The sequence below is a fragment of the Morus notabilis genome, unplaced genomic scaffold (genome assembly GCF_000414095.1).
Source record: "Morus notabilis unplaced genomic scaffold, ASM41409v2 Scaffold205, whole genome shotgun sequence".
Taxonomy (NCBI): domain Eukaryota; kingdom Viridiplantae; phylum Streptophyta; class Magnoliopsida; order Rosales; family Moraceae; genus Morus; species Morus notabilis.
Window position 1 is genome coordinate 586,586 of NW_010363285.1, and position 27,541 is coordinate 614,126.

The following is a 27,541-nucleotide window of genomic DNA, read 5'->3' on the forward strand; positions in this document are numbered from 1 at the left end:
ATATTCTTTTTTTTTTGATAATTGGACGGGGATAACTCAGAGTTAATTGGCCAATTGGGTTCCTTTGTTAAATTTTAGAATTGAATATCTTTTGACCTCATTCATTGCACCGTTTTAAATTTAAAATTTAAAATTTATTATAATAAAAATTTTTAAAAAATAATCACATTTAATTTTAAGTTAAACGGGCCTTTTAACTTTAACTTATAAGATGCTCACAGTCGTCCACGTGGCTTCATTCGATTATTTTAGTCCCGAGATGGCTGAAACCGCTTTGTTGTACGTCGACGCTGTATTTTTGAGCTCTTTACACCTGGGTCTTAATTTGAAAATTTCTTAAACTTACGAAAAAGTTATTCTCAAAAAAAAAAAAAAAAAAAAAAACCTTACAAAAAAGTTGTTCTTTATTATGTCCTTTCATTTCTTGAACTCCTCCCTTAACCCGTTTTTTGTCTTCAATAAAAAAAAAGTCACTCATAGAGGTTTTTTTTTTTTTTTTGTTTTCCTTTTACTTTGAAATAAAAGAACACCATATGTCATATTTTGTACCGTATAATTATATGTTTATTATCTTTACAATGTTAAATTTTGATATTCTTATAATATTTCAAAAATTTTATATATTTCCACTTTATTATTAAAATTTTGCCATATATTATATGTACGTGTACTTTTTATTTGTGATGGTTTATATATAGGAAAGAGGAGACAAAAATGTTTAGAGTGTGTGAGTCTTAAGTTTTTATCTTTTATTCTTAATTAATACCTTAGTAAAAGAATTATATGAGTCAAAATGATATTAATCAATAATAAGGGATAAAAATCTTATAAACACTACATTTTTAGAGAGTAAAGTCTGTGATTTACTTTAATATTTTACACATATGTGTACATATTTCAGGAGAAAATGTAGTAAATAACATATTTATGTATCTAAACTAAGTAAATATCAGAATTTTAAATTATTTGAAGTAAACAACTGTTTCATATACCACTAGTAAAAAAATTTCTCTTTCCGTGTAATTTTTTTTTACAACTGGTAAAATGATTTTCTTCCACGTAAATTAATAATTTTTACTTTATAAATTATTTTTTACCAACAATAAATGAAACATTTACACAATAAAATACTATTTATTTTAGTTAGTTTTAAAATCTACTATTTACTTAATTTAGTTTCATTTTATCCACTATTTACTACAATTTCCCATATTTCAACGTCATTACGTCTAAAAAGCCCATAAATTATTCGTAGCTAATAGCAGTGCCTTATTATAAAGAGAGAAAGAAAGAAATAGGCCAAGACTTGAGATGAATTAAAATTAATAGGTTAATAGTTTACATAAGTTTTAATAGGTCAAATTACTGTTTTTGTCCATAACTTGTCTAGTTATGAACCATAACTTGACAAGTTATTCTCAGTTTTTGTCCATAATTTGTCTGACTATGAACCATAACTTGATAAATTTGTCCACAACTTATCTGGTTATGAACCATAACTTGACAAGTTATGGCCTATTAATTTTTATAACTAAAAGTTGGCCTATATACTTTCTTAAACTTTTTGTATTGGCTTATTTCCTACTATTTTCCTATTATAAATGAAGTAAATAACATATTTTAAAAAAAAAAAATTTAAAAATGTCTCTCTATTTCTACCCTCATTTCAGATTCTTAACAGAGGGTTTGAACCCGGTGATGGAAAGTGAGGTGATTCTTCCTTCTTTTCTACAATTTTAAAGCCAGTTTTGTAAGAGATTATGATTGTCATGTTTACTTACAGGTCTTTGTTTATGATTTGTGTTGTTGAATGGACAAGTGTTAGTATCTCCGGATGAATTGGGACTACTCAAATGCTTCTTGTAGTTATTGTTTGTTTAATTCTAACTCAAGTTTGTCTATATCAACGAGCTTATATATACAGTGAATCAGAAAATATGGCAAACTCAATATCGATTTCTACATATCCTAATGAATAATGATCAATATTTCCATCCAAGTCCTCTCTTCGTTTCTTTAACAATTATATGATACACACCATGAGTTCAATGGTAACTAGTGCAACTTAGTTCCCAAACAGAGAAACTTTCATACTCATATTATATAAAAGTAGATACAATTTATTCAATTGACATCAGTAACCACATATGCATAAGTCTATACCTGTGTGTGTATGTGCTTTTACATATACACAAGTACCAAGTCTTCATATAATACATTATGGGCCCGTTTATTTTACCGATTTGAGTTTTTAAGTCTAATTTTATTATAATTAAAAGTTCTCACAAAAAGTCACTTTTAATTTTTTTTACTACAGTTAAAAATTTTTTATATAAAGTTACATCTCAACTCGAATTAAAAATTCAAATCAGTTAACTAAACGAGGCTTATAAAATCCTCTATGGACTATGAACCGTGTATGCTTTGATTTTGAGACTTGAATAAGTGTTTATATTGATATTTTCATAAAGTTGTTTATTATTTGCAGGAGGTTTTGCGATCTTCCTGTAAAGGCAGTAGTGGAAATCATGTCACGGTTACCTCCCAAGTCTTTGTTAAAACTTAAGAATGTTCAAAAATCGTGGTCTACTCTCATAAGCACTCTTTGAAATCCCAAGCAGCCTAAAAAAAAAAAAAATTCTTTTGGTTGAACTAATTAGGGCTTGTTTAGTTGCATTTTTAAGTTATGATAAGGAGGACATCCATTACCACCATCATCGGACCATCTCTAACAGACGATCAATGTTATGCCCAAACGTTCGATAAAGACACCTTCCTTCTCCCTATCCGGCATCCTACGACCATGGACCCATCTCATCAAGGCTTGCCGCTGCCGACTAAGCCTCAAATCTGCCACATCCAATTGTCTCCAGCTCCAACAGTGATGCCCTCGCATGGAGCTCGTCGGCGCTATTCTTTGCGGGTCTCAACACTCCCTCACCCAAGAAGCTAACATTCAGCCTCTTATAACGCCAAAGTCTCTTTAGAAAGTGGCAAGATTTGTTTAAAACATCACTAGATCTATTTTAGATTCTGTTAGCTTTGTTTTTTTTTTTTTTTGACATTTTTTAGAAAAACCACTCAAAATCTACTAAAAATTAAACTAAGTGTCGTTCAATTAATAAAAATAGAATAAAATGACAAAATAACATCTAATTATTTAGAATAACATAAATAATAAAATTAGAAAAAATAATGGTTAAACTTAAAATTTTTTATATATATAAAAAAAGAAAGCCTACTGGTGAGATCACTTTTTTTAATCGTTTGATTAATTTTGCAACGGTCAGATCTCTGCAGATCCGTACTAAAAATTTACAATGTGCCGTACAAAACTATTCCTACTGTAGATCTTACCGTTAAAAAATAAATCTAACGGTAAAAAAATAATGCTCTACCAGTCAATTTTTTTTAAGAGATCTCACGGTAAAGAATGCCTTTTTTTTTTTTAATAATTTTGATATGATTGTGCATATCTAGTGTTAAATAAGATGGGTTCCAGAGTGTAAGAGAAATGTACATAATTTATCATAATTTTATAAAAACTTATTATTTATATCATTTTAAATAATTAGATACCATTGTGTCCATTTATTTTTTTTCTTATTAAATGAATGATAATTGTTTATTTTTAAATAAAATGATATATATAATATTTTTTGTCATCTTGAATGAACAATTAAAGTCAAGTAACCACATGCATATTAGCGGGAGAAAAAAAAAAAAAAAAAGTAACCACCCGTAGCTCTCGTGTATCCAACGATACCTTTTGGCCTGTGGTATTTGAAGTGTCAGATTGCACCAAGGATAAAAATATTGATACTAGTGAAAATATATATTTGATGCAGCAGAAGTGTAACAAAAATAGAGAAAAAAAGGAAATTTATTTTTTAAAATCAGTTGATCACTTAGAATATTAAAATCAGATTTTTATAAACCTGTTGATTCATACAAAATATCACAAAAATAGGGCTACTGTAACCAGTCGACCGGTTATGCACTGCATCGTAATCAAAGGTAACTACATTGTAGAAGAGAAATTGTTAGGGAAGATCTCTAAGAAGGATATCTCAGTGAGGGCGCTCTGGCAATAACTTCAAACATGCTTCTGGAACTTTCCATGCACCCAAACCCTTCGCATGCTCTTGCCATTTCGATGATTCACCGAATTAATGCAACAATAGTCTAGTTCGAGCTGACAGATTCATTAGTGACACAAACACATGGCGTTAGGCAATAGATGATAGTGTTGGAAGTTATATGCTAATGGATATGACAATCTCTCAAGAAAGAATATGTAAACATTATGCGAAATGGAGTCCTAAATATAACTACAGATTGCCAAAAGCAAGTTGTGCAACACTGCAACTCCTTACAGAGAAAATTACTAACCTCAATGAATCCGGCTCCCACGAATAAATCCCTCACAGTATCCAAACAGAAGAAATAAGAAAGGGTTCCATCTGACCGCATGTACTCCCTCGGTCCCACTCGTTGCTCGGGATCAAATCGAAACATGGTCATATCATATAGGCCTGAGTTTCATCAGAAAAGATTTGGTTTTAAAATAACATGTACCGTAAAATAAGCCTTTTCAACTCTAAAACCGTTAGTTATCTGTTTTGTTAGTTACCGTAATCCCTAAATAAGAGTAGGCCTCCAGGCTTTAAAACCGAAAAGCACTCCTTGATGGCCACGGGCATCTGCCTGTGCGGTATTGCTGACAGCGTGAATATCTGGCACATTACACAATAATAAGAAGAAAATTTATATGTCGAAACAATATTTTCTACTTTCTCTAGTTATATATAATGCACAGAATAGAGAGATCGAGCCAATGACTCCAAACAGATACACAAGTATGTTAACACGGCAGTTGTTGAAAACTATATTGGCATAAAAATCTTTGAAGAGTTTCTTAGTTCGTGAATATAAGTGCTTAGAAAAGCTTGATTTACTGATCCAAAGAGGGCTACAAGAAAATTTGAATTTCTTTACAGAGAAAAAATAACTAGATTTACAATTATCATAAAGACAAAAAGATTAGTTTCTAAAGTGAGATGCTCTCTTTCGTGCTTAAGCTTACATCTACAATCGCCATAACCATGCAAATTTTAGCTCATACGGGAGAGAAAATTGCTTACCAAGGCAACAAAATCCACCCCACCTATGCAACATCCACTTTCTTTCAACGAGTATGAATCCTCAGAACCCGCCTTATTATCATTCACCCCAGCATCTGAAGAAACAAACAAAACTATTGAGCTCTATGTTGCGTGTGAGACCAATCACGCTTTCAATTGATTAAGATAAATAAACAGGTGAAACAAACAACCTGATACACATGTATGTTGTACTCGGAGAGATGGCCCGCGGCATCGGTTGCAGGCCAACCAAGATGGAAACCCGGTAACAGGAAAATCACAATAAAATGGGCGGAAACGCTGTTCAGAAGCTATTACATTAGAGGCATCTACAATCTCTTTCGCCCTCGCAAGAGTCTCAGAGCTACAATCGCAAGCATAAACGACGGCAGTTTCATTGCCACTGCAAAGAAAGATATCGCCTTGTAAGGATAACAAATGAAAAGCTAGGAGTAAAATGCACATGCCACATAAAAATTGGTCGTGTACTTTCAGTTTCCCTTTATAAAAACAAAATACCAAACCTTTTATATATTTACCGATCTAGATAAAGTGGCAAAGTATATGAGGAATCCTATGAAAATATGGCTGTAAGAATTGAACAAGAGTCTTAAGAAACCGAATTCCTTACCGTAATATCGGAAGAACAGTACTGCCATTACCACATCCAACCTCAAGAACTTTGCAGTTTTCTTCTTTGCAAGAGACTAATTCAGGAAATTCCTTTAACAAATAACGTCTCTCCTGCAAAACTAATTAAACTTAAAAAAAAAAAAAAAAGAAGCAAGAAAATTTGAAAATTGCAACAAAAAAGGTTATACAATCACTGAATTTATAATCAATCAACTGCATAATCAAACTATAATAAGCATTCAAATTTCAGCCAAAGGATAAAAGAAGAACAATTGAAGAAGCAGCTCCAGAAATTAAAAATGCAGAAACTTGTAGCTTGTACTGGGTCTATTTCAACAATCGACCGAACAGTGTCCCTTATATATACATACATATAAAAAGAGAGGAAGTAAAACCTTGAAGAACTTGCCAGAGGAATGGCGGATGTGAAAGCGTTTCCAGGCGTCGGAATCTGGTTGGGAAGAAGAAGAACAAGAAGAAGAAGAAGATTGAATATGAAACTGAAAGTGGTGGACAAAAGAGGGGTGGTTTTCGACGTCGGCACGGAGGTCTTCCCAGTCGAAATCCTTGCTGTGGTACTCTGCTTCTCCTTTTTCTTCTTCCTCTGATTTTGAAACCTTTCCTTCTCTCATCTTCCACATCAATTCACAATTCTCTTCTATTCGTTTCTACTTTCTACCAAAATGTTCACTCACCGAAATATACAGAGATATATCAGAGAACCCACTTGTGTATTATTCTTAACTTATTAGTGTTAAAAGGAAATCGTCATAGTCTCTGATATTTATTTTTAATCTTATTTTAATTTGTAATTTGTAATTTTTAAAATGTCTTATAATTAGTTTTTAAAATTTTAATTTATTTTAGTTTTGATCTTTTTGTCATCTAAGTGTTAAATTTTTTGACAGCATATGTAAAAATTAAAAACCAAAATTGAAAATATTTTAAGTTTATGAATTAAAATAATACAAAAAAAAGTTAATTTCTATGAATAATCTCTAAATTTTAGATATTTTCAATTTTGTTCTTTAATTTACACAAATTATGTTAAATATTTAACACTTAGCTAACATAATGACCAAAATTGTAAGAGAATAAAACCTCAAAAACTAAATACAAGATTTTTTAAAAGTAAAAAATTAAAGTGAAATTCAAGGTAAACCTTAAGGACCTAAGAAAAGTTAAGATATCAACAAACACCCAATAATATTTACTGATTCGTGTATACTAATTTTTGTTGATTTTGTTTGCTAATTCGTGTTGGGTGCCTCCATTTTTTTTTTTTTGCTGAACGTGTTGGTTTGATTTTGAACAAATAAAACATGTCTACAATTCCTAATATAATAATAACCCATTAATGATATCTTAATCTTGTACTTTCAATAGAAAAAAAATAAAGTAATAGTAACCCACAAACGACTACTTTCAATTGATACATTATAAGCACTACTTTGGATACTCTTTTACATGCTTGCATGCATGATCTTGGAGTCTAAAACCAGTTATTGTCATATGGTTGAGGATAGGAATAAATAACCAACAGTTCTTGCAAATAGTCTAAACTTACTATGTACGCTGGTAAATTGGATTAACACGTCCCAAGTAAAGCACTGATATATAATTCATAACATTGATTATATGGCTTAAAAAATGGAAATGATTAGCAAGGTCTAACACCTGTATTTTGTCAAGCGAATACTAAGTTTTACATCTGTAAGTCGAGGTTGAACTCTATATTTGGTGTGCTCTTTTTAGAGACTCCCTAGAAATTTGAAGGCAAATACCAATACCACTGATGAGTGATTTTCTCCTCTTCACAAGACTTCAGCAGCCCTCTGAAAGACTCTTTGAAGTTCATCCGCCAAACCTTGCAACACAACGGGTTTCCGAATCAATCCATTCATGCCCATCTGCAGGCACCTCTCCTTCACCTGCTCCTCCGCGCTTGCTGTCACGGCTATTATCAACGGCCAGTTACGGCTGCGGTATTTCCGGATTCGCAATGCCACTTCGAAGCCATCCATCTCAGGCATATGGATGTCCAAAAGAACAACCCTGCAAGAGTTCTCAGCAGCAGTAACAGCACTCAGGCACTCGAAACCCGAAGAAACAGCCAATACTTGACAACCCAGCTTCTCCAGCAGCTTCTTTGTCACTGTCCTGTTTACGTCATCATCGTCAGCTAGTATAACTCGGAGGCCTCTGAACTGCGGGTTGGACCTCGGCTGATCTATGGAACTTACAGGAACAAAACTGTTTCTTCCGAAAGAAGGTCGGATTTGAAACCGGAGAACAAGTGTCATGCTTTGTGCTAGACCTACTTGGTTTGGAGATATCCAGATATTACCTTGCATCATCTGCAGACATTAAAGAAATTCAGAAGTTGCAAACTTTACACATATCAGGGAGTTATAAAGATTTTTGTAAGCTTCTATACGACTCGCTACTAATTATGTACTAATATGCTCATGCATAGTTGAGTTGCACCTAGATTCAAATGTCAATTCATAGAAACAATAAAGATGTAAACTTTATGTATTACCACATTAGTTTCAATGGAGAAAAATGTTGCCAATTAAGAACGACATAAAAGAACAATACACAGAAAACTAATTCTTACTTGCACAAGCCTTTTGCATATGCTGAAGCTCAGGCCCTCCTTAACTTCGCCGCTATTATGCCTCCTACTAGCATAATCTGTTTCTGAGGTTGATCCATATGAATGAGAACCGACCCTACTGATCTCAAATTCAAACTTTATGCTTACAAAATTATCTGCAACACTCTGTCTCCACATCCCCTGAACCTTATCAGTTCTGCCCTCGCTACCACTCTCTGAGAAAACCCGAAACACGACAGTCCCTCCTCCTTTATGGATGCTTAATAGATACCCAACCATATGCAAAATAACTTGAAAAGCCCTTCTTTCATCACCTATCACCTGATTAGGCAAAGAGCTCTGGACATCAGTTACAAAACCAAAGGCTTTATACATACACAGGCACTTGACTAGGCAAACCACTTCCTTTATCATGGAATGCAATTCAAAAGGTCTCATTTGCAATGGGAACTTTCCATCGTCTTTTGCCGGAATCTCCATAACATCATTTATCAAAGTAGAGAGAACACTGCTGGTTTTGATCATTGTGTCTATGATAGTCCTCTGGTCAAGGCTCATATTCTCCTCGTGGAACATCGAAAGCAAACCCAAGATTGAATGCATAGGCCTTCTCATTCCATAACTCATTACCTTCTGAAACGTGTTCCTTGCTTGGCTTGCCATCATCGCGTTCTTCTTGGCCTGTTGCAATGCGCGATTTTGCTCAGCAAGTTTTTCTCTCATCAACTGGGATTCTTCAAGAACATCGGCGTGAGAAAGGGCCACGGCCACTTGGTCAGCCACCACTTCTACTATCTCCAGCTCTTGGTAGCTCCAAACTCTAGAATTTGCAGCCGGAAGAACCAAAACCAATATGGCATAACAAGTATCGACCATCTCTGGAGTACCCCCCATGAAATTCGAAACCCGAAGCATTGGCATCCGAATTGCCGCCACAGCACCCAATTCCCCAGGCTCGCCTCTCATTGCATTCCCAAGTGCCGATTCAGGCCTCACTATTCTCACCCCTTCGTTCTCTATTATTTCCAAGACATCAGGGTCATTAATAGGTATGGAACGGGGGTAACTCTTTGAAGATCTTGATTTCAAGTCGTGGAACAGGTTCATATCCGTACTATCCTCATTTGGCATCCAAACAGCACAGTTGTGCAACTCCAGCGTCTTGGAGAGCTCAACCAAAGTAGTATACAATATGGTATGTTTATCAAGAGACTTCCTAATTTCTCTAGTCAACATCCGAACGTGCCAACTCGCTTCTTTCTGCCTCTTCATCATCCCAACCTCTTGGTCCAATTCCAAGACATTTTGCCTCAAGAAAAGCTCTCTCACTTTTACTTTGAGAAGAAGAGGGATCAAGGTCAAAAGGGTTATGGCAGTTGCACAAGAGACCAAGGCTGTGAGGAATTTCGCAATGGTGAGGGACAACATCAGTTGGAAAGAGGGAGGACCGTAATAAGTCCATCCATTGAGCAAATGGGTCAACCCACAAAGGACTATAAATGCAATAAACTGAAAGAGGACCCATTTGAAAGGAAGGTTTGAGAAGCTAACAAAGTAAAGGAGCTCAACAGGGATTGAAAAGTATGCCACTGCAATCAAGAAATCACTCACTCTCTGACACTCTAGAATTGTTTGTAAGCTCCAAAAGCCCTCATCATCACAATTACAATGAGGAATGTCACTATCAATGGCTGAGACATAGACAATTAAATAAAAAGAAATCAACAATCCAAGAGTGAATCCTCTTAACATTGCCCCCAAATAACTGCTAATATTCAAACCATTCTTTTCTAAAAGTTCCACAATTTCAGAAACCCCACCCAAAGCTAAAATAAAGTTCTCTAAGAAGGAAAAAAAAAAAATTGAAGAAAGCTACTTGGATTAAAGCCCTGTAAACCCAAAGCTTAAATTCCCATTTCCTTAATCCGCAACATATTCATCCAATCAAAATACTCAAGAAAACCAATTTCCGAAATTTCGAGATCTGAAATGCCCACCTAGTTTCTCTACAAAATAGCTCTGCCCATCTGCGGTCTCTGTTCTCAAAAACTCTGTATTGCTTGTATCTATGGTCTTTCAGTTTATTGATAAAGGTTCTTAGTTCTTAAATACATGCAAAAATATATAAGATGTGAAACTATCAAGCTTGACAAACACAAAAAAAGAAAAAAAAAAAGAGAGAGAGAGAGAAGAAAGAAAAGAGGAACAAAAGAAAAGCTAAAAAAGAGCCACCTTATTATGCCCACCAATCGACCGTAGTTTTATTCCAATCACAATCACATCATAAAAACCAACTCTTCAAATTTTCTCACCAAAACCAACAACCAAGCCACGCCCACAGATGAAAAAACTTCACGACCCAGAAAGCCAAATGACTCGAAAAATAGAAGGAAAAACAACTCTTCTTCTACAAAGAAAAAAGGCCCCAACTTTAAATGCAAAAGATATTAAAAAAAAAAAAACCTTCACAATGCTTGCTTCCACTTTCTCTCTCTAATACTTTACTGATAGAGAGAGGACAAGAAACAGAAAGGTTAGTGTGGGATAGTGGCGACTGCAGTCTGGCGTCAGAAAGCGGGGATTTTGATTTGGGGCCCACAAATTTTTACGTGAAGAGAACCTGGACCTTCTCTATAACTCTCTCTCTCTTTCTTCGATCCCCTCGTCAGATTTCTTAGACAGACCCACAAAGCTCTCTGAACTCCATTTACGCATTTTTTTTATTTATTTACTTTTTTGTTTTGTAATTAGGAAACCGTGTTCGCGAGTTCATTTGTTTCACGTGGGACTGTCTTTTAGACCGTTCCATTGGTCCAACGTTCTGGTAGGAGAAGTGTTGGACGGTGAGGATTTGGCGGTTGGGAGTTTGGGAATGCGTGATGTGGCGGTTGCAGTTTTCAACTCGGGTGAGTTGACTCAGAGGGAATGGTTTTTATCCGGGGCACGTGGCGCACGTGATGATGGTGAGCATTGAGATGTGCAAAGATGGATTCTTTTATGATGCGTTGTTATGGAAAGTTGGAAACGGATGAAAATGGTCCCTATTTAATTTTGGCATTCATGCATCTGTTTACACGTGGTGTTGGAAATTGCAGTCAGGGTCAGATAGGTGGGTTCTTGATCATGTGTCATAGTGTTTGTTCCACAAGAATTGGACTTTTCTTTTTCATTATGGATTAGTTGAAGGATGACAATCACTAAAATATCACAATAGATCACACGTTGGATTTGTCCAAGACATGTAGTAGTGGTTTATTTATATTCCAAAGTTAATGAAATAAATTCAAGGCCACCCAAATGTTTTGACCAAATACTCATCAAGATGTGTAATGGAAATGAGTGGAAGTAGCAAAGATAAGATTAGGGATTCCCATTATCCATAGATGCAAACCAGTTATTCTACTTTTTTTCTCAACATAATAAGTTGATATAACATCACTAGGTGAGAATGGTTGATCTCATTGGCTTTAGATAGATTTCCAAAGTCGAAGTTTGAGCGCTCACACCTACAATCAGCTTAAGAGAATCACTGGCAGTGTGCCAAAAGTACGGGGAAGTCCAATTCAGCATTCTAAAAAGTTGGACAAAGACAGAGTAAATGAAGATTAAAAAGTTAGATCCAAGAGGAACAAGTCATATATAATAGTTTCTTTCTCCAACCGGTTTGGTTTAGTCAAATCAATTTGGGCCCTGATCTAAAGCATGTAAAGGTCTACTGTAGACAATAATCTCTCCTGGTGGGGGCCAACCAAGAGCCAACGAATCAGCACCACCATGTACTCATCCCCAAACGATCGCTATCATCAACTCCACCATTTGCCGTGCCAATAAAGAAAGTAGGTTCCCAATTCTAGATGGAAAGGGTTAAAAAAAATAAAAAAAGATAAAAAGTCCCAATGCTCGATTGGTAGCGAGCTTATTATTATAACTTTTTGTTTGTTTGCATGCTAGATTCAAAGAGTTCTTCCAAACGCCAAAGTCTGTTTGTTGTCCCCAAGCTTTTACTAAATTGCTTTTCCAATGACAGGACCACTGATTATGCAACCACCTCAAACTTTACCGGCAACCAACTGTACATTGTTAAACATCTGTCTAAAACTGCAATGTAGTTCAGTAACATGATTTTAACTGGTGTTGTAACACGACATGGACTGCCACTTCAAGGGGGTAGGATAAGAGAATGTAAAAGAAGTTTTTAGTAATGTAAAAGATGTAATTCCAAAGTGCATTAGATGAGAACTAACTTATTCATCCTAGTATAAGCTGGAATTAGCCAACAAACCCAGTACGCAAAATTCAAGGGAAAAAAAAAAAGAAAGAAAAAGAAAAAGAAAAAAGAAAAAGGACACCTTGATAGCAACGGAGGCAGCAAATTACTACAGTGGACCTCTTCAGAGCGATGATTCTCTAATGTATTGTGCAAACTATTAACAGCATTACCTAACGAAGAGTGCGGGATCAAATATTTTACATCTTTCTACCACAAAGCATTGCTTTCAGAGCCCCCCCCGAAACAAATCCTTAATCCGGCATTTGAACATAGTCCCCATTTTCTGGAGATTGATGAGGTGCAAGACCTGCTCTTCCTGAAAAGAAAGCGATCCCATTTAGAGTCTCTCTTTCGGTTATAAATTAAATACACATTTATTGTCTTGTCTGTATTAGACCATACTATACCTGACAATTCATAACCACCGGTGCTTCTAGCATCCGGACCAGGTCTCCACTCTGTGGGCCGTGAAGGGGTCACATGCATGCCCCGGGGTTGGATCATGAAGTGACTTCCTCCAATGGCTTGCTGTTCATCGTTTCCCCTGACTGCATTTCTTCCACTAGGGTCAACAGCAGAGCGGAAGCCTACACTTGACGGAGACGTTACACCAACTGGTGATGGCAAATTGATGCCTGAAGCATCACCTTTCACACCAGCATTGATATCCTTCTTGGTATCGATCAGAAATGTACCAACAATGACCTGTGAAAAGATTTAACTACTTTATCATAAAGATCCAAGAACGAATCATCTTACTTGCTAGGTGTAAGGAACAGGAACTTGAAATTGTTCTGGTCACAATGGCTTTCCAATACCCAATGACATGGCAAACAACATATAAATTTATTAAATCCAAAGCACATATCTATCTCCCTTTCTCCCTCCCTCATCCACGCAGAAATAAAGAATAAGCTAATATCTCACGTCCCACTTGTGCCCTACATGATGTAACCAATATCTAACTTTGTACCGAAATGACATTAATATAACCACAACCAACAAACTAGTACCTGCACTGGCCCTGCAGCTTTTAGTGGTCCACCAACTCCTCCTCCAATGATTTGACCATCTGTACTGGATAGACACACACTTAGTCCCCCAGTCCTGCCCCCAAGCTCAGTACGTATATAAGACCCAGAGCATGAAATAATGTCAAACCGACCCTAATTTAAGAACATGAAGAGATCATTGTGTTATGATGGAGAACTCTAACATGTAACAGGCGACAGGGAAAAAAAATAGAGAGAGAAAGAGAGGACGACTGACGACAAAACATTAGCAAGATATGAACTCTCTGAACTCTCTTACTCTTTTTTCTTCAGAGGAGAATCATTGCCAAATCTAGTTCAAGTGCACTTTAACAAAGAATCAGAAAAGTTTACCTCGTATGTAATGTTGCCTCCTGATGTAGCTGGCTGGCGCAGAGATGCATTGGAGATAGTACCAGAGGCAGAGAGAATACATATTTCACGCTTACTCTGATGCATGAACATCATAATTTTCTGGCCCACATCCTACTAAATGCATCCATCGATCATGTGAGCGGTTATAAAATAAAGAGGACGTGAAAACTAAGTAAAATTGTAGAGGAAAAAAAAAAAAAACTGGCATCTCGAGCAAGCCATATTCAACTAGGTAACGGGAAACGGAAAGTATGAAAATAGTATCCAGAAAATTTTGATATTTATGAAATTTAATATACCAAGTATCTTTTCAGGGGGGTGGGGAGCAGTAGTTGAATTATGCTAATGAACATCAAAAGAAACAATAAATTCAAATCTATTCAAACTATCGTAACTTTATATATTCCACACAACGTGAACCTCTTCAACCAGAGATAGCACCAGCAATGCTATTTACGCCTAAACCAAATACACGGGTTGAAAATTAGACTGAGTTAAAGTGCAGTTAATTAACCCACGACAAAAAGTTGTCTGACATCAAAACGAATAACTGATTTGAAATGCTACAAGTTATAGAAATGAGTTCAAATATGCTGTCTTAGTTACTCCCAGCACAAATGCCCATGAGAGCTTCAAATAATTGTCTCCAACATTTTCAAATTCCAACCAAGCAATATAAATACTCTAAAGAACTCATGAATACGATAGTAAACAACATCAACTTCTTATTCAGAACTAAACCACTTAAATCTTTATAAATTCATACACACAGACACCAAATACAATGGTATACTATAACCTACACAGTAACAAACAACTTACAAAGCATGCCTCATTGGAACTAATAAAACTCTTATTGGAAGTGCTTCAGTGAGTTTGTAGACTTTGGTGTGAATATCAGTGGAAAAAATACCATAAAATAAAAGTGCAGAGTGAGCTTAAACCAATCATCATAACCATACATAAAAACATCACACTTCCGTTGTTCTTTGAATGAATTATCTTAGAATATTTGTGTTGCAAAGGTACTTTGAAATAAGTGCCAAGATAAGAGGCGTAAAATAAATTAGTAATCAATTTAACATGCACCGAAAAATATTAAGATATAGCAATTATACTAATTTACCCTCTTTGTCACATGTATACGTGAACATCTAAAGGAACACTAGAATTTGCTGAATAACTGAATACAGGCATACCTCACCAGCAGATACATTAATAACATGTGGTGTAAAACCTTGCCCCACATTGCCTGCATCAAAGAATTAAAAGTAGAAGAGCAGTGCCATGAGTTTTCAAAATCACATCTAAAACTCATAACCGCAAAGAAACATGTTAGTACTATTTTTTATATTTATTTATTTGAAATAGTCAACAACTAGTACTAATAGGAATTAAGAGATTTATCCAAGTTTTTAGGCATTAACTCTATGTTGAACCTGTTATGCTTTTAGTGGGATAATGTTTCCTTATCTTTAGAATAAAACTTTGGAACCGTAAAATTTTTCCCCATGTAAGATGATATTGTGAAATCTCAAATGCTATATCGAGAATTATCGTAAGTGGAAAGATAGACATACGACCCAATAGGTCAACAAATTTTAAATTTTTATCACGTTTTTTTCTACACAATGGTTAAGGGTCACCACTAGATAAAGAAACCTATTATCTATCTATCATATATGATCTTAATTATAAGCCCGACAAGTTTTCATAAATAAAAGAAATTCTTCATAGTGTACGGAAAAAAGGACATCTTTGAAAGACAAAGACCAATACCAAAGGTACAACAATTCCTCATCCTAAGCATTTCTTATCTGCAATCTAGGTTTATCATATCATTGTAATGACAATAATTGTGTATATACAAAATGACCACATTTCCAAACACAAGAAAGTCGAAAACTTTAGAATGAAAAGGATTGAGATGTCAAAATTATTCTATGGAAATCAATTGTTACCCCGAAAGGACAAATTAACGCATTGGACCATTAAGCTTTAGGGCCAATTTGCAGGGAGAAAAATATAAACGAAAGAATTGCACCGCGAAACAGCACAAATTCATCAAATTTTCAAGACGACCAACCCAAGAGATAACGAGAAATTCAAAAGAAAGAAGACGAGAAATGAAGAATTTTCCCTGAGACAAACCAATAACGCAATGTTCCGAAGAAGCGTTACAAAATTTCACGCTAAATCGAGACACGAAAAGGCGAAATAAACTATGAAAGGAAGAAATTTTCGGGAGCAAAATCACGCACCAAGAGCCCCGAGCTGCGATTTCTTGGAGGCGGAAGCGGAGTAGGAAGGCGAAGCGGCGCCGCCGCTGTGGTCCTTCTTTTCCTTGGCGGAGGCGTGAGACAACGTCGTGGCGGCCTTCTTGGCCGCCAAGGCCTGCTCCGGTGTGCCGTACTTCCTCGGCCGGCCGCGCTTCCGCTTGGACGGTTCAAGCGGCGACGTCACGGCGGAGGAGGGGACGGAGTGAGGGTAGACCATGTGGGAGCCATCGCCGGAGTGGGTGGGCGGAAGGAGGCCGTTGGTCGGCGAGGCGGCTGCGGCGGCGGTGGGGCTTTGGTGGTGGTGGGGCTGGGGGTGGTGGTAGTAGGAGCTGAGTTGGTTTTCATTGGGTTCCATTCCAGTTAGAGAGAGAGAGGGATTGTAGAGAGAGTGTGTGTGGAATGCGAATTTTTTTTTATTTTTATTTTATTACTTTTTATTCCTTTTATTTTTATGCACATATATATTTTTTCGGGATACGGTTATCTCAGCCGTTGGATCGGATTTTAGGTGCGATTTGACTGATTTTTTTTTTTTTTTTGGTTTTGACTTTCAGTCAAAGTCGTTGATCTAAATTCTTGATATATATAAAATGTATTATTTTATTTGTTCGTGTTTGTTCTATTTTCTTGGTTCTGCAAATGCGGAATTTTCTACCAGTATTAGTTTCTGCTAATTTTTATCTCAAAAGAAAAAAAAAAAATCTGCTGTTTTGTGAGATATTTTCCTTAAAAAAAAGGTACAAAAAAGTCTAATCGTGTATCAAATAATTAAAATATTATTTCTAAGGTAAAAATTAAATTGTATGTTAAATTATAAGCCATTTTCAAATCTATCATTTCTAAAGTTGAAAAAGGTATAATTCCTATATAATTTGTCCAAAACTCCTTTCAGATTTTTAAACGTCCTTTTCTTTTTATACTGAAAGAGAAAGAAAAACCCCTTGCCATGTGCACAATATGAATTTTTTTTTTATCAAAACAAAAAAAAAATGCATTATTTATTAGATTCTGTTTTTTTTTTTAAATGTTTTTTTTTTCTTTTTATTAAAGAATCACAGTAACGCATGAACTTCTTCAGAATCAATGAACAAACACGTTAGTAGAATTAAAAATGAGAAGTTGTGTTGAATAAAGGCCAAAAAAAGGAGTAGCAGTTATACCGGTAAAAAAAAATAAATAAATAAATAAAAAGAAAGAGGGAACAGTTTATAATTTCAAACAAAGAAACAAAACTGGTCCTCTCATTTTGTTCTTACTTCTTCACGCTTTGACTTTACATGACACTTTCTGTTTTTCCCACCTTTTAACTTCCTGAACATGATCATTATAATCACACTTTGCTTAAATTCTTTTAAACATTTCATAATCTCATAACATTTTCTCTTCAAAGTTTTTCATTAGTTGTTAAAAAAAAAAAAAAAAAAAGAGTTGACGAAATTAGTCAAGCAATTGAACTTGATCATCATGCATGAGAGCAAAGCACAGCACCAGCCAGAAAACAAGCAGAACATTGGTGGGGCCACATTGATGAAGCAAGGTTAGTGTTTTCTTTTTCATGGCCAAACCATAATTATACAACTGAGAAAAGCAAAAGGGCAATCAAGATATTTATGAACAGAAAATGTTGTTTGGTGTTTTTATAGGGGAATTCGCTTTGATAGAGTCCGGTGGGATTTATGAGAAGCCTCTGTCTTGTTTTGGCTGTGGCATTGGATGGTTCTCGTGAGTACTACTCATTCGTTGTGTTCAGATTCTTTTATTTGATTCATTTAAAGCAGTTATTTGAGAGAAACTATTATATGTCACGGTTTACAAGCTTTTCTCTGTTATTTTTCAAACAGGTTTCTGTTGGGGTTTGCATTTCCTCCACTATGGTATTATGCCACAGTGCTTTATTTTGGAAACCATTACCATAAGGATCCGAGGGAGCGACCAGGACTCGCAGCATCCGCCATTGCGGTAAGTAAAGAGTTGAGACTAGTTGTTGTGAAGTTATGTATGCGATAATTGTTGCATTTAAATACAGTTGTTCTTCACTTTTCTCCATTGATTGACATTACATCATGATTGTTTTAACTTGCTGCAAAATAATGTTGTTGCAGGCTTTGATTTGCACAGTCATAGTCTTGGTCTCCCTTCTTGTTGTTTTCTGTTAGCAGATGCCAAAAGGTTTTTTTCCCAGATAGAAATATAATGTTCACCCTTTCAGTTATAACTGTGGATTTCTATGTCTATGAAGTTGGGGCAAAGAAGTCAAGACTAACCATGTATGTTCTTGGCAACGCCAACGAATCTAATTTAGTATTATGACCCTTGTAATTGTAACAATCTCATATTCATATCTTTCTTAAGCTGTATAATGTATTTTTAGCAAAGGATATTAATCTTTAATTATTAACTACTTTGTAACTAATTAAGAGCAAGGTCGTGTTTTTGGACATAGCTTGGAGCAAATACAGAACCACAGTGAGTAAACTACACGGAAACAACAATGCAGCAAAAGAAGAATTGAAAAGGGCAGGATTGGTAAAGGAACTTAAACCCAATGCATTTGACCGATAATGAGTTAACTACACAGAAACAATGCCTCTTCTCACCAGAATTGAGAGAGGAAAAATTAAGACAAACATGCACTCACTATATGTGCCTCTGATGAATACAACAGCCTAAGAACAAATGCTTCGCGCGCTCGACTTCTAATTTTATTCGAAATGTTGTCATATAGTCTTCACTTTCAGAGCCTCTCTTTTTGAGGCTCTCCATCAGTGGTCTCCTTGGCAGATGATGGCGCCATATCATGTGAACTTTTAACTTCCTCCAACTGCAAACAATAATAAGGTCATAACTGTTCTATTATGGAAAATAATGGTAAATACAAGGTTCGAAACTAAATATGAATCGTGTAGTTATCTTGATAGATAATTGTATTCCAAAACACTGATAACAAGTCTAATTTATGGTTTTCTGACTTTGTCTCTTACTAATGAAATGAGGCAAAATTAGGATCACAAACTCAAACAGAAGACTTATACATGATTAATTCTCGGACAGAGACAGCTCATTGTTCTGATGTTTAGATGTCCTTATTACTCCATCATGTTTCCCATTATTTGCTAAGATAGACCCTACAGATGATTGTAACAACAATTCATAAACATGTATGTATGTATCACAAACCGTACATTTCATATTATGTACCCATTTTCGGATAAATAAACTGCATATTCAAAAACATCATACTAAGACCAATTGTACTTGAATCTTTCCATCTCATGCTAGTACTCTGACCAAAGTCTTCATAACATGCCGTATGCAACTGAGTTATTCATTTTAGTTTTAAAATTATGGATCAAAATTCACCAAGGATTAGCCACAGTGTGTATTAAACGCAAGTAGCTAAACGACAACAAAATCTTGCAAGGAACCTCTTTGCTGATTTCTTGGTGTGCTGCCAAAAGTTGGTTATACTTCGTTTGCAAATCTGACATTTCGGCTTGTAGCTTTTCATAGTCAGACGCAGATGGACCCCCTAATTTTTGTTGAATGAATCTGTAACAACAAAAATAAAATTAATCACTTGGGAATTATGATATTCTAAAAATATCTTATAATCACATACTTAGCTTTGTTGGTACCCACATCTGCTTCAAAAATGTTGAGGTAACAAATAACAATACTCTTTTATGGCAATAATGAAGCATCTAAATCTAGTTAGGATTCACCCAAAATGGAACTAATTGGCTGTGTTTGGAGTTATTTTTTATTTTTATTTTTCACATTTTTTGAGAAAGAAAAAATGAAAACGGAAAAAATGACGTTTGACACAATTAAATACAAAAAAAAAAAAAATGAAAACGATTTTTTTAGTTTGGTGTAAAATATGAGAAAAATGAAAAATAATTTTTAATAATTTTTCATTTTTTGTTTTTATTTTCTTATCTCTCAAAGAGAGAGACGCATTAATAGATTTAATAAATTTTTTTATATTGAAAACAATCTCTTGATAAAATTACTAAACACATTTTTAAAAATAATTTTTATCTGAGATTAAAAATATTTTCATTTCTATTTTCATACAAAAAATAAAATTATTTTAGAATGAGTTTCAAACACACCGTGTTGAGAAAATTGCCCTGGTTAAATATGACAAAAAGAAAATGCAAAAATGGATTATCAGCCACTGCCAAATGCGTAAGTGTGACAACAATAACATAAAGAGCACAGGATATCATGCTTTACACACGATATTCATACTAATGCTTCACCACATTAACTTGTAATTATATGCTATAAATTGGGACGAACAAATTGAAATATATACATTCTCAAAAGAAATGGCTTACTCAAGGGCAGAGGAAGGCTTGTCATTTTGCTCATATAAAGCAACCAGAACTGCCAGATTAAAAAGAAAGAAAAAAAAATCAATCATTTATATTCATCAAATTAACAATTAACAACAGAAGTAAAAAAAAAAAAAAAAAAAAAAAAAAAAGAAAAAATAGAAGAGAGAGAGAGAGAGAGAGAGAGAGAGAGAGAGATGACTGGACCTTTGGTAAGAGCATCGAGAACACCACTGGATTCTAAATACTTCCTAAAAGCTTCTTTCTTTGCCTCTTTTTCCTGCATTTTTTTAATTACAAGATCAGCTGAGAGCGAACTGAGCCATACCCATTTGGAGAAGAACTCAAATCATACCTCTTTAAACGGCATCATAATCTTCTTCTTCTTCTTCTTCTTCTTCGTCTTCGTCTGGGCTTTACTCTGTTTTTTGGTTGGTAGGAATTGTTACTTTCCTGGAAGGACGAGTTCTCTTTTCTGTTGGGTTGGGCATTGCTTTCGATTATTGAAGAAGCTCCAGCCTGTACAATGTATATCAGAATCACAAAGTCAACATGGCCCTTTAAAAAAAAAATGGGCCCACTATTTGGTATTGCTCAAAGAGTCCAACTACTATCTTTTGCGAGCTCCGCTACTTCTGTTCACACCCAATCAATGGGACCTTCCTGCAATTGCCCGTCGTCTGGTCGTCGTCGTAGTTGTTTTTTTTTTTTAAATCAGGTTTTTGGTGTTTTTGCTTGTAACTTGTCTCGAATTGGAATCTATGAATTTTTATTTTATTTATATATTTTTAAACAAAAAAAAAAAAACGCATTTAAAGAGTAAATATTAGAATCTCAAATAACGACGTAGCTCATCACGTTATATGTACCCAGTGTATTACGTCTAAATTTCAACAATCATGTGTATGTATATGTTTCCCGATAAATTTTAGAAATCATTATCAAATGAGAGAATAATTTGTCAAAATTAAGGCCCTGTTCATTTCGCTGATTCGAGTTTAGAATTCGAGTTTTACTATAGTAAAAAACTCTCACAAACAATCACATCTAACTTTTTTACTACAGTAAAAAACTCACATAAAATCACATCTCAATTCAAATTAAAAACTCGAATCAGCAAACTAAACGGGCCCTAAATATTCAAAAAACAATTTGCCAATTTGCGAAATATTCACGGATCAAAGGTGCCCCCCACACACACGTAAATATATATATATATATATATATATATTAAAAGGTATCGCTTCTTCTTGTTCTTCTTCTTTTATTTTATTTTTTTTATACTAAGGTTGATGATATCAAAATTTTGGCTTAAAAAATTTTTTTTTAACGGATTTTCCCCTTTGCAGGGACTATCAAAATCTATGCGAGTAATTGCTCTAAACTTTATCCTATATTGGTTAATTGTGCTTAATTTTGAATCAAAATCCAATGTTCAAAGATATCTAGCTCGATGTATTTTGTCTTCTAAAACCAAGTTTACTCAAGAAACAAGATACGTAGAAACCATGTTAATTTTGGGGGAAAAGACTTGTGAGAAGAACAATTATGCGTTACATATCACCCTGACCCTCCTCTCTGAAAAGCAGATCTATAGAGAGATGAGTACAAAGAAAGCCAAAATTAAACCCATAGTGAATACGATTGGGCCAATCACAATTACCACTAAAGAAAACTTGTAAAAGAATTACAATGCACCTACTGGCGTGAATGTCTGAATGTTGAAAGAGATTAAATCAAACAAGCTGATCAAGATCTTCACATATTATAGCAACGTCGAGAGCAGCAACAACGGAATCATCGTGACCAAGCCATAGTTCACTAAGGAATCGGCTTCTTCAACCGTTTGGACCTTGTTTTTAAAACTACTCATTAGGCGCGCAAAAGGGCACGCTTGATCCTGCATCATGTGCTCTTTCTGTTAATAACAATGCCGTAAAAGAAGCAAATGGTATAAATGGATACCGAAAAGGGAAAGTGGAGAAGTTACAGCTTGTTTCTGATCGCTACTTTGATCCAAAACATTGGAATTTGTTGTCGTTTTGATTTGATCATCAGTGACCATTTTATCTGGAGACGTCTTGATATCAGCTCTTCCGGAAGTTTTTCTTGAAGGAGCTCTGTATGCTGCATCAGTATGTATTGTTTCCATGACTGAACCAAAGAAATTTGTCACTGGTACCTAAAGAAAATAAAAGATAGGCTGGTTTAGAGGATGCTTCCATCTAATATGGAATTCCAGAAGATAAAATATTCAATACTCGATAATAAATTCGTATAGTTGCTTTTCAGCACATTTATATCAAAATGATCCATGGATTAGGAATAAGTCTCCAGACCTCTTCCAAACGTCGTTGGTATAGATCTGTTCGATAGTACGCCGTTGACATCAATGTGCTTGGGTTATAAGAATTGAAAAGACTGCCAAATGACATTACAACCCAAAGTTAAGACACAGTTTAAAAGGAAAAATAATGCTTATCTATCTATACTATAAAACTGGAAACACCACTGTAACCCCTCAGGACATGCAAAGGTATCTCATGTATGCAATATTTACAAAGAACAACACGATGAAAATTGTATACCATTAACCAAGTGCATGAAGGAAGAGAGAGGCACACCATACAAGCAAGTAAATGAAAACTTAGTTACCAGCACTACTTTAAAATTTTGAAGATAATGAAATCTTACATCTATATACCTGCTTAATGAAGCATTATCATACATATTTAGTCTCTCAAAGAAGGCAAGAGTGTAAAATGTAAAACGATCCACAACGGAAACTCCAACCTGTATGTAAAAAGCATTAAAAGGAAAAAAAAAAAAAAAAAAAAAAAAAAAAAAAAAAAAAACCCTACTCATATCCAATCTACTGGTTTCAAACAAACTTGGAGAAAAGAAATGATAGCATCACCAATTCAATATATGACAAATAGTTCAGAAAATGGAAACTCTAACAACTTCATACATACATCAGAGTCCAAGTGATGGGAATATGAGTTTTCTCCTTTCATGCTACTTCCAATAGCCAAAACTCCAGGTGACTGAAGCTGCAAAACTCAATACATGACCAAATCTTCAGCCTTTAAGTCAATTCTCGGGCATGGGCATAAAGAGATTCAGGTAATAAAGAGACAGAAGATACTTGAAACCAAATTACGAAAACGAGATCCCTTAAGCACAGAAGGGCGGAAGAGACAATGACAAACATAACGAAGGAAAATCTCCAAGTATTGAATGGCTGAAATATGGTAAACCCTAGAACTAAAAGATAAATCCATGAAAGTATAAAATCAGATCTCAACCTGAGAGAAGAGAGTGGCAGCTTGGCAAGTATCCACCATTATCAGCAGCTCCTTAAATCTAAAGCCAATACATATATGAAACAACAGAAAAGCTCCTTGTTTAGCAGCAATAATTGATATCAAAGTTAAGATGGATAATAAGAAAACAAAATAAGCATTCAAGAGAGCAAAATAGATTTTACAAACAGGAAACTCATGGTAGTATAATAGAGAACACAATAGTAGCCTCCGAAACCATTTCATCTATTCTAGAATTTGAACACAACATATTGCATAAGAAATTCCAAAGGCAACAAACAGACCTACGCTTTTCTTTCATCTGTTTAACAGCATCAGCCAAGTCATGACTCTGGAGCTCTTCCGAGTCCTGGAACTTCAAAAATTCATCTCCCCCATGCCCAGTCATATACAAAAGAATGTGGCTTCCTTCATCACTTAATAGACGCTTAGACCTTGGAACAGCAGTTTCATGTCGCCCGGTCAATACCCGTAAAAAATTTTCAACAGTCACTTCATAACCTCGATAATCAACCTGACGACATTTAAGACACATTTACTAGTTCATAACGAATTATAGCAAATCAATCCTATGATTCAAGTGTATACCCACCTAATAGGAATTAGAGTTCTCAACTTTATCAAGTAAAGCATGCCTTAAAACCAGTAAAAATCACTTCCTCCATTGCAGAACATAATATATTCTATACACACACACACATCAAAAGCAAACTAAGGAACAAGAAAAATAACCTCAACATTGTCTCCATACAAGTTAAGCTTGTGGTTCTCATTGTTGAAAACTTGAGCAGGATACTTGTTTCGGGCGTTACATGCCATATCATCCGCTAACATTAGTATTATCCTCTCATCAGGTATTCCAAGTCTCTTAACTGTCCTGGAACACAATGAACAAGAACAAGCAAAATAAAATGATTCCTAAAGAGAAAATAACACAAAAGATGAATAATAAAAAGAAAAAAAAAAAAGAGTATTGGTTACCTATACAAGGACAAAGTGTTGGCCATGTGTCTATAATTAAACCTGGACAATACCATTTTGAAAATGAATTAAATGATCATGAAATAGTGGACTTCTTATATATATATATATATATATATAACTAAACAAAATCACATTTCATTTCGCAAATTGAATTAGATTAAAGTAAAAAGGGGCTAAAAATGGAAGCTTGAATTACCAGAAGCGAGAGGTGCAGACAAGAACAGCCCAGTTGTTGGTGTGCATAGTGGTATCAGAAGAGGAAGAAGGAAAACCATGTGCGAAAGGGGAATTGCTGAAATTACTCGGACCAAGAAACAGAAACAGATACAGATACAGCGGTGTTACCGCCATTGAATCGAACAGAGTTCGAATCTTGAACAGCATGCTTGAAATCTCTGCTGTACCTAAAGGTACAATTTTCCGAGCAAAGAGGGAAACAAATAAAAACAACTTCGTTTGCAGGTGCGATCGAACAAAGATCGCTTCGAAGGAAAAAGAAAAAAAAAATTTGTTGGAGATGATGGCGATTTGGGCTTGTTTCTTTTTGCCGTTCTGGAATTTTGTTTTTAATATTATCCCCTTCTAGTTTTATGTTTTAGTTAAATTTACCCTATCTTCTTGAAAACTACACCTGCACCCCATATACTTGTAATTTCAAAATTTCCCCTCTGAGTACTATTTTTTTTTTAGGGGCCTCTGACTACTAGTTGACCATAGGAAAAATTGGACAATATTTTTATGCCTAAAAATAACCTTCTAATTCTATTTTCCAAGCATTAACAGTGATTTTGGACAATATTTTTATGCCTAAAATAACCTTCTAATTCTATTTTCCAATCATTAATAGTGATTTTGGACAATGTTTTTATGCCTAAAATAACCTTCTAAAGACGCTATTTAAAAAAAAAAAAAAAAAAACATTTTATGTCATGTGCCATCCTCTAAATGCCATGTAATAGATGCAATTTACATGTAAGAACTTTTCCGCACCATTTTGACCAAATTATTCTAGCAATGTGTTTGATTAGAGTAAGTACATCAAAGACTGTTCTACACCAACAGTATCATTTTGAATTTGTTGTACAACTTGATGAGCTAAAGATTCAAACTCCATAACAGGAATTTTTATGGGGTGTTTAATATAAAAATTCGTGTTATAATTTAAATTATAGTTCGTGATTCATTACAGTATTTTTTTTTATAAAAAATACATTTAAATTAAAAATAATTTTAAATCATAATTTTAAATTTATAAACTAAACGTCTGCTTAATCAAGTCTGTGCAATTTGTGGATGCTGGCTTTTGGTTGTATACAGAACCGAAGTAACACTTACACTGGAATGGCAAAAGAACCTCTGCTGGCATCTGATGGATGCGTAGAAATCGCTTGATTCGACTGACGACAACAAACAGTATTAATAATAATTATAGAAACAACACATTGATGACTATATACTATTTCAACTATATTGACTTGTGACGTTGAGACATAAAGCACATATGAGTTGCAAAATTAGGGACGTTTATTTTTTATATTCATCATTAATTTTGAATCATGATTTATGGTTTTTTATAGTATTTTTTCTCATAAAAAATACACGTAAAACGAAAATGATTCTGAATACATAAACTAAATATCATATGAATATAACGTATGGGTTCATGGAGAACCACAATGGATATATGACTCAAATTCAAAATGGCATAACAAATTAATTGCGATATAAAGCCTAGGATGGGTTTTGGGAGGGGAATTAAAGTAGAAATATATGATTTATTGATGTAAAATGAGCATAAAAAAGGGATTTGTTTAGAACATTAACTAACGTGAAATTATTTTCATAACCTACAGGTTATCAATTTGTATCTTTCAGGCTATTTTCTGTAGCAACATTAAAATTTTATGCAGTGACATAAATAATAGAATTAGAAAAAATAATAGTTAAACTTGAAATTTTCTCTTAACTAATTCAAAACATCTTATTAGTCCCTTTCTAAAAAAAAGTAAATAAATTTGATCGATTGGTAAAGGGCAAAATTGGAATGACTGTTCATTAAATTTGAACAATCTTTGCTCAATTTTACATAAAATTAATGAAACCATGGCTTAGTTTGGTAGTGATGTAGATTTTGAAATTACTTTTAACTGTATTGAAATAAAGAATAGCTGTTACAAAAAGCAGCTGAGTGTTTGATAAGCTATAATTACAGTAGCTGTGTTGATTTCAAAATCAGTGTAATAGCGTTTGGTAAATTATGATGTTGAATTGCTGTTGATAGTTAAAAATACGACTACATTATATTACACTATAATATAATGTATATAATTACAATATAATATATATTTATTATTATATTTAATATAATAAAAAACTATTATTATATAATTATGATATAAAACATAATAATATTATTAAAATAATAACTGAAATAAATAAAAATTACGATTATATTATATTATATTATATTATATAATTACAATATAATGTATATTTATTATTATATTTAATATAATATAAATAACTATTATTAAATAAC

At 34.3% G+C, this 27,541-nt stretch overlaps 6 protein-coding genes across 7 annotated transcripts; 1 reads left to right on the top strand and 5 right to left on the bottom strand.

Annotated features, from left to right (window-relative positions):
• Positions 1-3,882: 3,882 nt before the first annotated feature.
• On the bottom strand, positions 3,883-6,538 carry LOC21407276 (methyltransferase-like protein 6). The gene is made up of 7 exons (XM_010103954.2): positions 6,173-6,538; positions 5,776-5,888; positions 5,336-5,547; positions 5,145-5,239; positions 4,634-4,736; positions 4,393-4,535; positions 3,883-4,195 (listed from the first exon to the last, which is right to left on the bottom strand). The coding sequence occupies exons 1-7, from the start codon at positions 6,416-6,418 to the stop codon at positions 4,097-4,099; spliced, it is 1,011 nt and encodes a 336-aa protein (XP_010102256.1). The 5' UTR covers positions 6,419-6,538; the 3' UTR covers positions 3,883-4,096.
• Positions 6,539-7,391: 853 nt separating this feature from the next.
• On the bottom strand, positions 7,392-11,029 carry LOC21407277 (protein EIN4). Its single transcript, XM_010103955.2, has 2 exons — positions 8,398-11,029; positions 7,392-8,134 (listed from the first exon to the last, which is right to left on the bottom strand). Exons 1-2 carry the CDS (start codon positions 10,147-10,149, stop codon positions 7,592-7,594), a joined length of 2,295 nt encoding a protein of 764 aa, XP_010102257.1. The 5' UTR covers positions 10,150-11,029; the 3' UTR covers positions 7,392-7,591.
• A 1,541-nt stretch (positions 11,030-12,570) lies between these two features.
• On the bottom strand, positions 12,571-16,760 carry LOC21407278 (AT-hook motif nuclear-localized protein 14). The gene is made up of 6 exons (XM_010103956.2): positions 16,335-16,760; positions 15,273-15,325; positions 14,053-14,184; positions 13,681-13,833; positions 13,075-13,372; positions 12,571-12,983 (listed from the first exon to the last, which is right to left on the bottom strand). Exons 1-6 carry the CDS (start codon positions 16,705-16,707, stop codon positions 12,919-12,921), a joined length of 1,074 nt encoding a protein of 357 aa, XP_010102258.1. The 5' UTR covers positions 16,708-16,760; the 3' UTR covers positions 12,571-12,918.
• A 1,056-nt stretch (positions 16,761-17,816) lies between these two features.
• LOC21407279 (60S ribosomal protein L18a-like protein) lies at positions 17,817-18,508 on the top strand. Its single transcript, XM_024169415.1, has 4 exons — positions 17,817-17,889; positions 17,996-18,074; positions 18,194-18,311; positions 18,455-18,508. The coding sequence occupies exons 1-4, from the start codon at positions 17,817-17,819 to the stop codon at positions 18,506-18,508; spliced, it is 324 nt and encodes a 107-aa protein (XP_024025183.1).
• Positions 18,509-18,863: 355 nt separating this feature from the next.
• On the bottom strand, positions 18,864-21,204 carry LOC21407280 (c-Myc-binding protein homolog). Its single transcript, XM_010103958.2, has 5 exons — positions 21,048-21,204; positions 20,900-20,972; positions 20,696-20,744; positions 19,778-19,901; positions 18,864-19,173 (listed from the first exon to the last, which is right to left on the bottom strand). The coding sequence occupies exons 1-5, from the start codon at positions 21,063-21,065 to the stop codon at positions 19,087-19,089; spliced, it is 351 nt and encodes a 116-aa protein (XP_010102260.2). The 5' UTR covers positions 21,066-21,204; the 3' UTR covers positions 18,864-19,086.
• A 984-nt stretch (positions 21,205-22,188) lies between these two features.
• On the bottom strand, positions 22,189-25,504 carry LOC21407281 (putative GPI-anchor transamidase). 2 transcript variants are annotated; one of them, XM_024169422.1, is made up of 10 exons: positions 25,199-25,504; positions 25,000-25,041; positions 24,751-24,890; positions 24,303-24,532; positions 24,001-24,058; positions 23,668-23,745; positions 23,397-23,485; positions 23,032-23,113; positions 22,683-22,874; positions 22,189-22,592 (listed from the first exon to the last, which is right to left on the bottom strand). In XM_024169422.1, exons 1-10 carry the CDS (start codon positions 25,275-25,277, stop codon positions 22,458-22,460), a joined length of 1,125 nt encoding a protein of 374 aa, XP_024025190.1. In that variant the 5' UTR covers positions 25,278-25,504; the 3' UTR covers positions 22,189-22,457. The 2 variants fall into 2 exon arrangements, with proteins under 2 accessions (XP_024025190.1, XP_024025189.1); XM_024169421.1 differs by having other exon boundaries at positions 24,751-24,895.
• Between the last annotated feature and the right edge of the window lie 2,037 nt (positions 25,505-27,541).

Bases quoted from the DNA above. Each gene is read 5' to 3' on its own strand.
- LOC21407276 (XM_010103954.2), bottom strand. From the start codon at position 6,418: ATGTGGAAGATGAGAGAAGGAAAGGTTTCAAAATCAGAGGAAGAAGAA. The intron at 5,889-6,172 runs GTTTTACTTCCT...TTAGTTTTGCAG, and splicing joins CCTCTGGCAAGTTCTTCAAG to GAGAGACGTTATTTGTTAAA. The intron at 5,548-5,775 runs GTAAGGAATTCG...CTTTCTTTGCAG, and splicing joins ACTGTTCTTCCGATATTACG to TGGCAATGAAACTGCCGTCG.
- LOC21407277 (XM_010103955.2), bottom strand. From the start codon at position 10,149: ATGTTAAGAGGATTCACTCTTGGATTGTTGATTTCTTTTTATTTAATT. The intron at 8,135-8,397 runs GTAAGAATTAGT...TAATGTCTGCAG, and splicing joins TATGCAAAAGGCTTGTGCAA to ATGATGCAAGGTAATATCTG.
- LOC21407278 (XM_010103956.2), bottom strand. From the start codon at position 16,707: ATGGAACCCAATGAAAACCAACTCAGCTCCTACTACCACCACCCCCAG. The intron at 13,834-14,052 runs GTAAACTTTTCT...TTCTTAAATTAG, and splicing joins GAGGCAACATTACATACGAG to GGTCGGTTTGACATTATTTC. The intron at 13,373-13,680 runs GTACTAGTTTGT...ATCTTTTCACAG, and splicing joins AAGCTGCAGGGCCAGTGCAG to GTCATTGTTGGTACATTTCT.
- LOC21407279 (XM_024169415.1), top strand. From the start codon at position 17,817: ATGCATGAGAGCAAAGCACAGCACCAGCCAGAAAACAAGCAGAACATT. The intron at 17,890-17,995 runs GTTAGTGTTTTC...GTGTTTTTATAG, and splicing joins GGCCACATTGATGAAGCAAG to GGGAATTCGCTTTGATAGAG. The intron at 18,312-18,454 runs GTAAGTAAAGAG...ATGTTGTTGCAG, and splicing joins TCGCAGCATCCGCCATTGCG to GCTTTGATTTGCACAGTCAT.
- LOC21407280 (XM_010103958.2), bottom strand. The intron at 19,902-20,695 runs GTAAGCCATTTC...TTGTTGTTACAG, and splicing joins AAGCCTTCCTCTGCCCTTGA to ATTCATTCAACAAAAATTAG. The intron at 19,174-19,777 runs GTTCCTTGCAAG...TATTGTTTGCAG, and splicing joins ACCAAGAAATCAGCAAAGAG to TTGGAGGAAGTTAAAAGTTC.
- LOC21407281 (XM_024169421.1), bottom strand. From the start codon at position 25,386: ATGCTGTTCAAGATTCGAACTCTGTTCGATTCAATGGCGGTAACACCG. The intron at 25,042-25,198 runs GTAATTCAAGCT...GGTATTGTCCAG, and splicing joins GTCTGCACCTCTCGCTTCTG to GTTTAATTATAGACACATGG. The intron at 24,059-24,302 runs GTCTGTTTGTTG...TATTGGCTTTAG, and splicing joins CAGATGAAAGAAAAGCGTAG to ATTTAAGGAGCTGCTGATAA.